The sequence below is a fragment of the Syngnathus floridae genome, chromosome 9 (assembly GCF_059516105.1).
Source record: "Syngnathus floridae isolate MCC-2025c chromosome 9, RoL_Sflo_1.0, whole genome shotgun sequence".
In the NCBI taxonomy this organism is placed as follows: Eukaryota; Metazoa; Chordata; class Actinopteri; order Syngnathiformes; family Syngnathidae; genus Syngnathus; species Syngnathus floridae.
The window spans coordinates 3,124,625-3,137,724 of NC_142421.1; the positions used below are offsets into that span (position 1 = coordinate 3,124,625).

General features: G+C 46.3%; 1 protein-coding gene across 3 annotated transcripts in view; it reads left to right on the forward strand.

Moving 5' to 3' along the window:
- The window catches only part of ccdc88ab (coiled-coil and HOOK domain protein 88ab), a 30,191-nt gene extending 17,934 nt beyond the window's left edge, over window positions 1-12,257 (forward strand). The window contains exons 18-37 of one of the 3 annotated variants that reach the window (XM_088384810.1): window positions 73-366; window positions 446-628; window positions 694-972; window positions 1,044-1,168; window positions 1,236-1,374; window positions 1,451-1,627; window positions 1,714-1,875; window positions 2,545-2,822; window positions 2,885-3,028; window positions 3,095-3,281; window positions 3,355-3,500; window positions 3,587-3,679; window positions 4,088-4,293; window positions 4,403-4,450; window positions 5,859-5,936; window positions 6,679-6,912; window positions 6,978-7,031; window positions 7,876-7,965; window positions 8,240-8,511; window positions 8,837-12,257. In XM_088384810.1, the coding sequence (XP_088240936.1) occupies window positions 73-366; window positions 446-628; window positions 694-972; window positions 1,044-1,168; window positions 1,236-1,374; window positions 1,451-1,627; window positions 1,714-1,875; window positions 2,545-2,822; window positions 2,885-3,028; window positions 3,095-3,281; window positions 3,355-3,500; window positions 3,587-3,679; window positions 4,088-4,293; window positions 4,403-4,450; window positions 5,859-5,936; window positions 6,679-6,912; window positions 6,978-7,031; window positions 7,876-7,965; window positions 8,240-8,511; window positions 8,837-9,601 (3,954 nt within the window). In that variant the 3' untranslated portion in view covers window positions 9,602-12,257. The remainder of the gene's footprint in view (window positions 1-72; window positions 367-445; window positions 629-693; window positions 973-1,043; window positions 1,169-1,235; window positions 1,375-1,450; window positions 1,628-1,713; window positions 1,876-2,544; window positions 2,823-2,884; window positions 3,029-3,094; window positions 3,282-3,354; window positions 3,501-3,586; window positions 3,680-4,087; window positions 4,294-4,402; window positions 4,451-5,858; window positions 5,937-6,678; window positions 6,913-6,977; window positions 7,032-7,875; window positions 7,966-8,239; window positions 8,512-8,836) is intronic. The other 2 variants (XM_088384811.1, XM_088384813.1) reach the window with 2 other exon arrangements.
- The last annotated feature ends 843 nt before the right edge of the window (window positions 12,258-13,100 follow it).

Here is a 13,100-nt window from a genome sequence, read left to right on the forward strand (position 1 = left end):
TTTTTCTAAACTGGACAAACTGGCTGGCCGTATGAATAATTCAATATATAATATAATAAATAATAAATTCAGGTGTCAGCGTTGGAGAAGGAGAACATCGACCTGGAGGCGGAGAGCCGACGCCTCAAGAAGAAGCTGGACGGTCTGAAGAACATGGCCTTCCAACTGGAGGCGCTAGAGAAGGAGAACTCGCAGCTGGAGCAGGAGAACCTGGAGGTGCGGCGCTCGGCCGAGAGCTTCCGCTCGGCCGGAGCCAAGGCCGTTCAGCTGGAGGCCGAGAACAGGGAGCTGGAGAGCGAGAGGAGCCAGCTGAAGCGGAGCCTGGAGCTCCTCAAGGCCACTTCCAAGAAGACGGAGAGATTAGAGGTGAGAATTTAACCTTAAACAGTTCGTTACTTTCAATTTCTTTGTTTATATTTTACTCTGAGCACCTCCATCATCCTAGGTGAGCTACCAGGGCCTGGATACAGAAAACCAGCGCTTGCAGAAGGCGTTAGAGAACAGCAGCAAGAAGATCCAGCAGCTGGAAGCTGAGCTGCAGGAGGTGGAATCCGAGAACCAAACCCTCCAACGCAACCTGGAGGAGCTCAAGATCTCCAGCAAGCGCCTGGAGCAGCTGGAGCAAGAGGTGAGTGGAGAAATGAAGATCAAACAGGAGGTTGATTTTTGACCTGTCGGCCGTCATGGTTCCAGAACAAGACACTAGAGCAGGAGAGCTCCCAACTGGAAAAGGACAAGAAGCTCCTGGAGAAGGAGAACAAGCGACTGAGGCAGCAGGCCGAGATCCGCGACTCCAAGCTGGACGACAGCAACCAGCGGATTTCCTCCCTGGAGAAGGAGAACCGCACCATGGGCAAGGAGATGATCTTTTTCCGGGACTCGTGCACACGGGTCAAAGACCTGGAGAAGGAGAACAAGGAACTGGTCAAACAAGGCACCATTGATAAGAGGACCCTCATCACGCTCAGAGAGGTTTGTGGAGAGAAGATGAAGCACTGGCCCGTGTATAGAACTCAACAAATGGTCCCCGTGTTTGTGATTAGGAGTTGGTAAGCGAGAAGCTACGCACTCAGCAGATCAACAACGACCTGGAGAAACTGACGCATGAGCTGGAAAAGATCGGACTGAACAAGGAGAGGCTGCTGCTCGACGAGGACTCCGACGACAGGTATCAAGCGTTTAGCTTCTTGTCTTTTTTTTTTCTTGGGAAGTAAATCGAGTCTCTTTTTTTCCAGGTTTAAGCTCCTCGAAAGCAAACTGGAGTCAACGCTGAAGTCCTCGTTGGAGATCAAGGAGGAAAAGATCGCCGCCCTGGAGGCCAGGCTGCAGGAGTCGTCCAACCTGAACCAGCAGCTTCGCCAGGAACTCAAAACTGTAAAGATCTGCGTGGATGTGTAAAAAAAGGCTACAAGGTTTTTTTTTTGGTTCAACTCGTGTGTTTTACTCACAGGTGAAAAAGAACTACGAGGCTCTGCGTCAAAGGGAGGAGGAGGAGAGGATGGTGCAGAGCTCGCCCCCTAGAGGTGTGGAGGACACCCAGGCTGTCAGCAAATGGGAAAAGGAGAGCCACGAGGCCACCAGGGAGCTACTCAAGGTCAAGGACAGGCTCATCGAGGTGGAGAGGAATGTGAGTCAGACATTTCCGCTCGTTATTTCACATCATCTGCGTTCTCGAGTCAGTTTTTTTCTTATTTATTTAAACCTTCCTCCTAGAACGCCACGCTGCAGGCAGAGAAGGCGGCGCTGAGGAGCCAGCTCAAGCAACTGGAGACGCAGAGTTCCAACCTCCAGGCTCAGATCGTGGCCGTGCAGAGACAGACCGCCTCTCTGCAGGAGAATAACACCACGCTGCAGACTCAAAACGCCAAGCTGCAGGTGATGGATTATGCAAATTCAATTGTGAACGGATCAGTTAGTGGTCCGTGGCGGTATTGCAGGTGGTCCGCAAAATTGGAAATGGAAAATAATTTTAAAAAATGTATGATTTATTATTTAGACTTTAGTTTCTCGTTAATTTTGTCAATCGTTTACCTTTCCAAATGATGTCAAATGTAGTTGAAATTCCCAAAATAGACGTACAGATGCAAATAAATAGCCTGTATTGGTTTATCCTCTTTCGGGGCAAAATAAAATAATATCCCGCCAAAGCAGTGGTCCCTTGGACAAAACCAGTTGAAAACTACTGAGTTTGAACACCGACTGGCAGGTGAGCTTCCTTCCAAATGATTTGAATGCTTTTAAAAGCAATATGTCAGCTCGGAAAGCTTTCACGTTTGGTTCCGAGCCAAAAGGGCCGTCCGGCCGATTTAAAAGCATTTCCCCCATATTAGTCGGCCTGAAGCTGCTCCTATTTGGCTCTGTCCCAACCCTCCCAGCCTGTTTACCCCCCCTCTATGGAATTAGACCTGAACTCCTTGTTTGGCAGTTTTTCAAAGCCAGCTTATGGGACATGGGATTGACACTGATGGGAAGTGGCCTCGTGCAGTTTGTTGTTTTTTAAATCTCTGGGTGTGACTGACAAAATATGCTTGCCTGTCCCTCCAGGTGGAGAACTCCACGCTGAGCTCGCAGAGCGCCGCCCTCATGGCGCAGAACGCTCAGCTGCAGGGCCAGCAAAGCAGCGCGGAAGGTGAGCGTGAGGGGGCGCTGCGGGAGAAGGAGGAGCTCCGGTCCACGTACGAGCTGCTCCTGCGCGACCACGAGAAACTGGCGGCGCTCCACGAGAGGCAGGCGTCCGAGTACGAGGCGCTCATCGGCAAACACGGCGGCCTGAAGAGCTCTCATAAAAGTCTGGAACAGCAGCATCGGGACCTGGAGGACAAGTGAGGAAATCGGGATTTTATTTATGAGGAGGACTGGAGGATGAGAGTGATTTTATTTTCAGGTACAAGCAGCTCCTGCAGAGGAAAGGAGATCTGGAGGAGCTGGAGAAGAATCTGAAGGAGCAACAAGACAAAATGTCCTTAGAGAATCAGGACCACCGAGATACTGCCGACCAGTGCAAACTGCTCAAAGAGGAAAACGACAGGTCAGGGTCAGGGTGAGGGTTTGTTCCGTGAGTTGTTGAACTCACTTTTTTTTTTCTTCCCCCCAGACTGAACACGACCTACCGCCAACTACAGAAGGACAACGAGAACCTCCAGCTGGACCACAAGAACATCAAGACTCAGCTAAACGGCGCCAAGTTGGAGCAGACCAGGCTGGAGGCTGAGTTCTCCAAGCTGAAGGAGCAGTACCAGCAGCTGGACATCACCTCCACTAAACTCACCAACCAATGCGAGGTGAGGACCAAGTCCAAAGAGCTCGCCTGATGTCCCTGAGATGATCATCAGGTTTTGCTGCTTCTATTCTCAGCTGCTGAGTCAGCTGAAGGGCAACCTGGAGGAGGAGAACCGACACCTGCTGGACCAGATCCAGACTCTGATGCTGCAGAACCGCACTCTGCTAGAGCAGACCATGGAGAGCAAAGACCTGTTCCACGTGGAGCAGAGACAATACATGTAAGCTCATCTTAGTTTTTCTTTGAATTGGAAAAACACTGACAAATGTTCCCAAATTAAAAATGTTTGGTCGCTTTATGTTTTAGTGACAAATTGAATGAACTGAGGAGGCAGAAGGAGAAGCTGGAGGAGAAGATTATGGACCAGTACAAGTTCTATGATCCTTCACCTCCACGCAGGTGAGAAAGGAAATAATACATTTATTGCACCACAATTTAAATTCTGCTACAGACATCCAAATAAAAAAAAAAAAGTAATTAATTTAATTGGAATTAATGTATATCAGTTTACTCACTTGGATAATATTTTTATTGATTTTTTTTAATTAATTGTAATGATTATTTTTTTAACCTTTACAGTATTTTACCCATGTTTAATTCTTTTTGTTTAATGTTAATTCAGTGAACTTTATTTTTAAGAGCAATTCATTTCTTTTAAGTAAGTTTTTTTAAAATCATGCCTAAAGGGGATTTCATCCTAATTTAATTATTGCAATACATCTTACTCCTCGAAATCATTAACGAATGGTTTGTAATGGAGATAATTACGAAGCCCCGTCAGTATCTGCTCGTGTTTTACCTTCTCAGGCGCGGCAACTGGATCACGCTTAAGATGAAAAAGCTCATCAAGCCCAAAAGCCGTGAGAGGATGCGCTCCCTCACCCTAACGCCGTCCCGCTCAGAGTGCGGCGACGGCTTCCTGTCCTTCCCCGCCGCCGACAGCCAGGACAGCTCTTCGGTCGGCTCCGGCTCCAACTCGCTGGACGACACGCTCACGCACAGCAGGAGCAGCAGTGAGTGCACACGCACACATTGAGGTTCCGAGATCATTCCCAATTTTACCTCCGCGCTTGGCTCCTCCCTCTCTAACCTGGTTGAATTTCATATCTGTCTGTGCGGAAGGGAGGCGAGGCCAACGGTGCCTTGCCCAAGGGCAGGGCTCCACCAACGGTATGCTTCGAACCGATGGGGTGGGCGGCGGCGGTGGCCAGCCGCCACTCACCTCTCTCAGGGCATGTTTGCGTGAGTTCCATCGTGTGTGTGTGTGTCGCTCGCTCGGTTTACGGCTGAGCTGCGCCCAGGCCACGAGGTTGACTCAACCAACACACTTCGAATATTTGGTGTCAATTTTTCAATTAGCTGTCAGTCAACCGGCTGATGTGTGCAGTTCATCTGTAAAGAGGAATCGAATCATGACGACGTTGGCCTCCATTATTATTATTAAATGGTGCAAAGCATAACATAAATAAAATAGAAATAAATGTATTGAAATAAATAAATAATAAATAAAATATTTTAACTAAATACTGTTGAGCAGCAATACTCACCACGTCATGTTTAGTTGCTAATTTAATTAGCAACAAAGGCTAATTTACAACACAATTTGAGTAGAACAGTATTTTTAACAAAACAAGCTTACTCAAAGGTATTTATTTACGAATTATTGTCTTTAAAAAAAAAAATCTGACTTTAAATCTTAAATTGATTCCCGAGAGGCAGTGTTTCACAATACTTGTCAGACAGTATTGATTTGTGAAAAAAAATCAAATTTACCATATTTTGACATACCAGGTCTCCGCTCGACAGCAACTGTGTGTAAAATCTACAATAAAATATAATGAAAAGCAGTAAAGAACATATCATAAAAATAAGAATAAACGTCTAGCTTTCCAAATTTCTTGAAAAAGTTTGCGTCAAAGAGCAAGAGGATGTTGAGGATGATTCATAATTGCACCCTTTAATGGATCGCCATCATCTCTGTGTCACGTCGCCGTGGCGATGCATCGGACTGTGTAGCGTGTTGAGATTGTGATGTTCAATTAGGAATGAGCTAGCGTAAGAATTTGCAAGTGTGTTTTTGACACTTGGCCCTGACGTGTTGTTCTAGTCGGAAGTGTTGGGTGTTGTCGTTAGCTTGTTGTAAGTGAGCAAAATTAGCACATTTTGCTAGATGAAAATGTGTCAAATGTGCATGAAGGTTGTTTTCATGAGTTTGTAGTGGCGCTAGATGAGTGTCTCCTCACACCATGACGTTAATGTTCAACTTGCATGGAGGACGCAGAGCTCCGCCAAGGCTTTTTACACCAGAGTATGGATTCCAATGTTGACTAAAAAGTGCTTTTTTTCTTGTTTTTTCGGAAAACTATGACTCGCTATGTACCTTGGTGGAGATCATAATTCAATAGTAGTTTTAGGAAATAATGAGATGTTTTCTCATCATGAGTGTGCAAGGCCTCAGTTTTCTCCCTGCTGCCTCCTTTGTCACAATAACACCCCCCCTCCCCTTTTTTTTTTTTTTTCCCTCCCTCTGTCACCCCACTACCACCCTGTCTGTCTGTACGTGGCCTCACTGTGGCAGCTTTAAAAAGGTTGCCTTTCATGAGGAACAGATCCAAGGACAAAGACAAGGTCAAGGCCATCTACCGGCGCTCCATGTGTAAGATCGCCGCGCTTAGCCGCCATTCTTCCTCCCCCCCCTCCCGCCGCCATCTTGGACCCTCACTGATGTCGTATGTGTGTGCCACGCCGCTAACATCAGTGACGTGTCCTTCATCTGTGACCCTTCACCTATTTTAGTCGTGTACTGGTTTATATAGCAGAGATGTAGTGAGGAGGGACTAACCCCCCCTGTAGAGTTCTTTTTAGGCTCTTTTGAGTGTTACTTTTTGTGTTGCTAGAATCACTGAGCTGCTTTGTGCTTCTGTTGCAGTGAAAGTGTGTGTGTGAGTTCGCAGGGGTGTGTGTGAAGTGGCCGTGCGATTCGCCGCCGCCGTCGGGCGACATTTTCTTTGAATCCATTTGAAGTGTTCATCTGAGTGCGGCCTGCCTGCCTTCACGCTGACTTGAAGTGCGAGAAAGACGCCCGTCTTTGTTGCACTTTACGCTCGCCTCACACAACTTTTCGGTGAAGCAGTGAGATCCAAAACAAGAGATGCTTTGACAATGGAGGATGTTTGATTCATCTTTTGTATTGGATCTGGTTTGATTACGCCACTGTACCTAATGTTGTGTCCAGGGAGCGCTGCTAACCGTTTCTTAAACCGCATGTGCCATCGCTTGGTTGTGCCGTGTTTTGAATCAGGCGCATCTATTTTTTTTTTTCATTCTCCAACACAAAAACACTCAAAATGATTTGATCATTTTAGACCAGAGCATAATGCAATTCTGTCTACGCGCAGCTATGAACGACCTTCTCCAAACCATGACGGTGGCCGGCGGTCCGGGCGCCAACTGGGCGGGCAGCACGGAGAATCTGGACGGCGGCGAGGCCGGCGATGCGGGCGCCGGGCGGCGAGCAGGCGGCGGCCAGCGTATGAAAGAGCTGGCCTTCTCCACCAACGCCATCGACTGCGCCGCCCTCACGCTGCCCTCCTCCTCCCACAGGCGGGCCCCCCACAGGCTCCACGTCAAAGGTTTACAACCACAGCGGCCATATTTGTTATGCAGTATAAATGCTAACGTTCATTTTCATCAACAGACAACGCTTCTTGCGAGGATGTCGCCGGCTCCTCGGATGATCCAAAGAATCAAGGTAAACTCGGTTGGGAATAAGAATGCTTTCAAAACCGTGTCATCAGTTTCTCCCTCCCGGCCTTCCCCGATAAGCTTTAGACCCCCCGCCTGCCTCTTTGATTAAGCCTGACGGCGGCCATTTTGATAGTGAGCAAAACGAAGCTTCGTCCTAAGCGGGATTGAGTTTATTGCAGTCTGCAAGACGCTATTGAGGGCGCATGTTCATCAAGTGAGATGGACATGTTTTATCACGATTTACATGCGTTCTTAAGATTCCTTTAACACTCCCACTGGGCCTTAATCATGTAAAGATCTTTGGTGCATTAGTGCTCAGCATGGCTGCTGCTTCGCTGATGACTTCCCAGAACGCGCTATAAAAACTCCACTCAAAGCTGCTATAAATTTTTATTACGAGACGTATAATTGAATGCAAAGTCACTAATGCGAAAAATATTCTCTGTTGGCACTCAGACCATTAATCCATATTAAATAATATCATCACCACTATTGTGACTTCAAATAATGACAGTTCAATGTCGTAATCGACGATAATGATGTCATAATCTACAATGATGTCATAGTCAATTAGGAAAACGTAATCATTTCTGGCCAACGTTTAGGTTGTCGCAAATACAGTGATATATACTTTCTGGCTCGGCCTCCTCTTCCTCGCCGTGGTGTTGTCTTTGTTCCTCCAGCGGCCACGTTGGCAGCCGGCCACACTTCCTGTCCGTCGGCCTGGCACGCGCCATCTGCTACCCCAGCGGGGGGAGCCGCTGCGTTGTGCGCTGTCAAGCCTTCGCGTTACTTCCTCTGTGTGTTACTACATGTCTTCCCTCTTTGTCCTTTCACCCTCCTACCAGCTTCCAGACCCCCCAGTCTCCATAGCAACAGGACCCTCAGTAGTAATAGTAACAATAACTCCCAGCTCACCTCTCCCCTGGAGGGAAAAGGTACGCTCCTCCCTCTGCCCCTCCTCCTCCTACTCAATTATCTCTTTAATAAATCACAACACGTTTGCACATCTCACCACACAATTGAGCCCCCTAATGTCTTAATACATGAGAATATTGTAATCTATAATGGCAATGTTGTAATCTGTAAAAATTTCATGTTTACTTTGTCATCGTATGGCAATTTTATTACCCATGAAATGCTACATGTTAATCTATAATCAATATCATAATTGAAAAAAACAGCGTCATCATGTGTTACATCCTCCCCCAGGCACGATAAACGGTAGCGCCAGTCGTCCTCACAGCGAGAGCAGCGGCGAGTTCAGCTTGAGTTTGGAGCAAGAGGCCTGGTCCAGCAGCGGCAGCAGCCCCGTCCAGCAGCCATTGTCGTCGCGTTCGTCCCACCAGAGCCCCGGGCCCACGCGGCACTCCCTCGAACCGGCCCCCGCCGCCACGCCTGGGCAGATCAGGAAAACAGCGTCCCCAGGCAGCGAGGTGCTTTCTCTGCAGCAGTTCCTGGATGAGGGAATTGACCCTGCCGAGGTGAAATTTTTTCCCAATTTTCTTGTGAGTGCTCCTGAATTATTCATCCGGGCTTTTTATGTTTTAAATGCACCGTTTATCAGCAAATTTTATTTATATTAAATGTCATTGGCAAAAAAAGTCATTTATCAATCTGGGACAGTGCTTCTCAGTATGGTACATGGGCTCCCCCTAGTGGTATGCAAAAAAATACATTGCATCATAGGGTCTTTGAGACTTTTTGGTGTATCCCATAATGATAATGATTTTTTTCGACTGTTGGAGGGGCGTGAGCAGGAATCAAGTTTTATTAACTCCACCAATTGCCTTCCTGTGTCTCATGTAGTCGGGCAGTCAAGAAAACCTCACCGTGGACTCCCCCCGCCTCCCTATTTCTTCCGAGCGTGCTCAGAAGGAGCGACCCACCACCCGGGGCCGCGGCATCCTGCGCTCCTCAAGCGGCAAAGCGGCGCCGGTGTCCGCCGACCGCCCGCCGCGCTCCTCGGGCCAGCCTGGGCGCCCCAGCCTGCGTAAAGCAGAGAGCACCCGAGTGAGGGGCTCCGTCCGCCCCGGCCTGTCCGTCCAGACCAGGGCCACGTCGGTGTCGGAGCGGCTGGACCGGGCCTCTGGGTCGGCGGCCACCTTGCCCCGCGCCAGTAGCGTCATCTCCACAGCCGAAGGCAGTTCGCGACGCACCAGTATCCACGACTTGCTCTCCAAGGACAACCGGCAGCCCGTTTCTGTCGACGGGGTCCAAGCCCGGCCCGAACCCAGTGAGTACACCCCAAAGGGACCCACTAGTACCGCCCCCTTGCCAAAGTCTCTCAGCTTGCCGTGCCCGAGCTCGGACGAAGCCGAGCTCCCCACTCTCGAGTCCTTCCTGGGTCCCTCCTTCACCGCCGAGTCGGTCTTCATGGACTCCATCTTTAGCGAGTCGGCGGGTAAAAGCCTCCCCTTCCTCTCCCTCAACCCCACCCTCGTCAGTAACATCAGCGGACCCCCTGTCGCTCCTTTCCCCCCGAGCCGAGCCGACAATCCGCCGCAGTCTGGGCCCGAGCATTTGGACGCGGAGGAGAACCAGTCGCTGTGGTTCGAGTACGGGTGTGTGTGACGGAGGGGGAGGTTCTGGCCCGCCGATATCCGTGTGGGTGCTTGGGGGATCTTTTCCTCTTGTTCTGGTGGTCCCATGGTGCTGTTTTTTTTATTGGTGGTGTTATAATTTTCTGTTTCAATACATTTCTCCCCGTCCACCTTCGATTTCAATTGAAATCACTTGACTATCGCCTGGATGCTCCAGTTGATAGCCTGCACCCATCAGCACAAATGACATGGATTGTGAATTTCCCCGAAATAAATGAATGTCACAGTAATATCCATAATACAGTGGTACCTTGACTTACGGATTTTACGAGTGTCTCGGGCAAGGGATCTCGACATACTTTTTTTTGTTTGTTTTTATACAAAACAGTAAGTCAAGGGACTACCGTATTTGACACTTCACCTGCTGTTTGTCTCTGCATGTTTCATTTTGACCGCTGGGATCAAAATGAGGTTTTTATTTTTTTACCCCGACTTCCTCTGTTCTTTTGTGATTTTGACGAAAAAGTCTTTGCTTGGACTTGCTTCAAGGACGAAAAGAAATTTGTTGGGGGTAAAATAGGTCGATGAGGGTATTGTTGGAGTTGTTAAAAGTGAAAGTGAATGCAGGGATGATGCCAAATGGTTTGGTCGGAAAGTGGGCTGTTGTTTTGGATGGGCAACCATTTTGTTTTTAGTGACGGTTTCATGGGTGGCTTGAGCGAAAGTGACTATGAAGGAAAAGCAAGGAGTCATGAACCCTCCTGTTACATTTTATCTTTTTTGGTAGACAGTGTGCTCCTAAAAAAAAAAAAAAAAAAAATTAAATAGCACACGATTTGCCTCAAAAACATTTTGAGTCACATCACATATTTGTCCCCTTTACAAGCACTTGTGTGGAAGTCCTCCCATGTATGGGAGAAAGTGTTTTAAATGAACAAAAAAAAAAGAATCATTTGAAAATATCAAAATATAGAAGTGACATCACAACATACTTGTAACAGGAGGGTTATTAACTAAAGCGTGGGCCGAGAAGACGCTCTTGTACATATTAACTTATAAACTCATCCAAGCATTCTTTGGTGTGCGACTTGCCTCTACTTATTTATTCCCGCTTGTAGTCACTCGCTTGTTTCGTATTGGATTTCAATGTGTGTGCGCTTGTGCGCACGTGTGTGTAACGACGTTGCTTTATTCCACAGATGTGGAGGGCAGAAAGTCAAAAAGCAGAAGTGGCGAGTGCTAAGCCCCCACGCGTGGTGAGTGAGCGAGCGCGTGCTCGGATGGGAGGGAAGGTGGGGTGCTTGTTGCCATGGGAACCTCACACGTGATGTAACCGGTGTCTTCCATCTTCCCCGCAAACCACCCTGCCTCCTTGTTGCCATGACAACGCATGTAGTTCCCGGCTGGCTACTACTTCCTGCTTCCTGTCTTTTCCGCTGTTCCCATCAACTTCTCACTTTTTCCCACTTCCTATGTGTCTTACTAAGTTTTCCCAAAACTTTAAAGTTGCTGGTCCCCTTGACCTGATTTAATTTGTGAGAGATGATGAACTTTACTCTCATGTTGTTTCTAACCTGCTCTCTCCATCTTCCCACTTTTCTTCTTCTTCTTCTTCTTGGCTTGCCGGGGACTCACTAGGTGGTCTTGGAGGTGTGAAGCCTGGTAGACAGACGGCAAGGAAAAACGATTGTAAAATCCCACCATTTTGTTTAGTTCCCTCCCAGCCCGTTTATCGAGAAAATGGCTTCCTTCTGTTTTGTTTTTCTTCCTTGAATCAAGGAAACAGACGAAGATGCGCCCAGTTTTTGTAAAAAAAGAAAGAAATTCTCTCCTCCGATGTGATGTGCACTACTTTGTAAAGACAATTCACGTGCCAAATCACAGACCCCCATCACATTAACGGATAATTCTTATGTGAATTTAAATCAAGGATGAAATTCAGCATGTGGACATGATATATACAAAGCGAACAGCGGACCAATCAAAACACTTCTTGTTGGGATCTTGGGACAAGCCATGAGAATTTGTGTGTGCGCAGTGAATATGAAAAGTCTACACACCCCTGCTTAAATGCCATTTTTTTGTGATGTAAAAGAAATAAGACTGAGATAAATAATTTCTGTACAACTCAACTGAAAAATGTGCTTGCACAAATGTGCACACCCTCATGTAAGTAGGATGGGGCTGTGTTCCAAATGAACCAATCATATTCAAACTCAGTTAATTAAGTCAGCACACTCCTGCCACCATTTAAAGTGCCTCTGATTGACCACAACTAACCTTGAGATGTTTTAACTGGCCTTTCCTGACATTTTTGGAGTCAAGTTATACAGCACAAGCCATAGTCTGCAGTTTATTTTATTTTTATTTTAGAGCTAACTTGTTCTCTTTCATATACATCACAATGAGCCTGATATTTGAACATGGGTGTGTAGACTCTACTTTGGACTGTGTGTTAAGGACACTTCCACAATAATGTACCATCTTAATGATCACTACATTAATTTCATAGTAGTTTTTTTTGTCATCTTGCACTCTGGAAGACCTTACTATAAGCACACGTATACACTACATATAAACATTCTGTGAACCATGTGGGTTGTTGCTATGGCGATGATGAGTTTCCCTCCTTTTCCACTTTTACATAAACCCATTTGATGTAATTAAAATTCATCAATTAAGAGAAATTTGTGTCAGTGTTTTTTGGGGGTTCGATTCTTGTGTAAAAAAATTTTTTTGGTAGCTTTTCTATTTTCAACATAAGAGTGAAAGATGTAAATATATAATTGAGTAGCACTTAAGTGCAAAAAATACAATGTTTTTCAGAGTGTTGAGGGCTTAATATTTTAAATGAATAATAATACTTTCCCCGATTTAATTTCACGTCATCTTTTGTTTAACCATTTTTGAAAGAATCCAAGGGTAGTTATCTGTTAGATTTTCCTCATTAAATCACAGATGTATTGAGAGATGTATTTTCAAATGGGGATAAATAGTAATAGTGCACTAATTTTGTAAAGTCGCTTCAAATATATTGGACATACTGTAAAAGTGTGTGCTTGTGCCTTTGTATTTGAACCCTCCAATTAAATGGAGTGCGCAGATGTGTGAAAGTAATTTGGGATGTGGAGAGATGTGATGCTAAGGTTCCTCTGTTGCTATAGCAACGGCAGCATCCCCGCTGTTATAACCAGATGGTTAATTACAATGTAGTTAGTAATACATTATACAAGTGACAGGACCCTTTATTTGCTACGCGTGCACGGGTTAGGGTTCAATACGAGAATGTATTAAAATTTAATCTCTGCGTCTAAACCTCAATTTTGATTGAGAGGAAACTTTCTTGTATTATAACTACATGTGACTACAAAAACAGATTATTCAAACAATTTGAAATATATTGTAATATTCGTATTTGCTCCTATAAATTTAACGGTAAAGTAGTTTATAAAACGGATTGAGCGGTACTTTTTTTCAGTAGCTGTTTCTGACCGGACACTTTTTCTGCGCACATACTAAACATCAACATC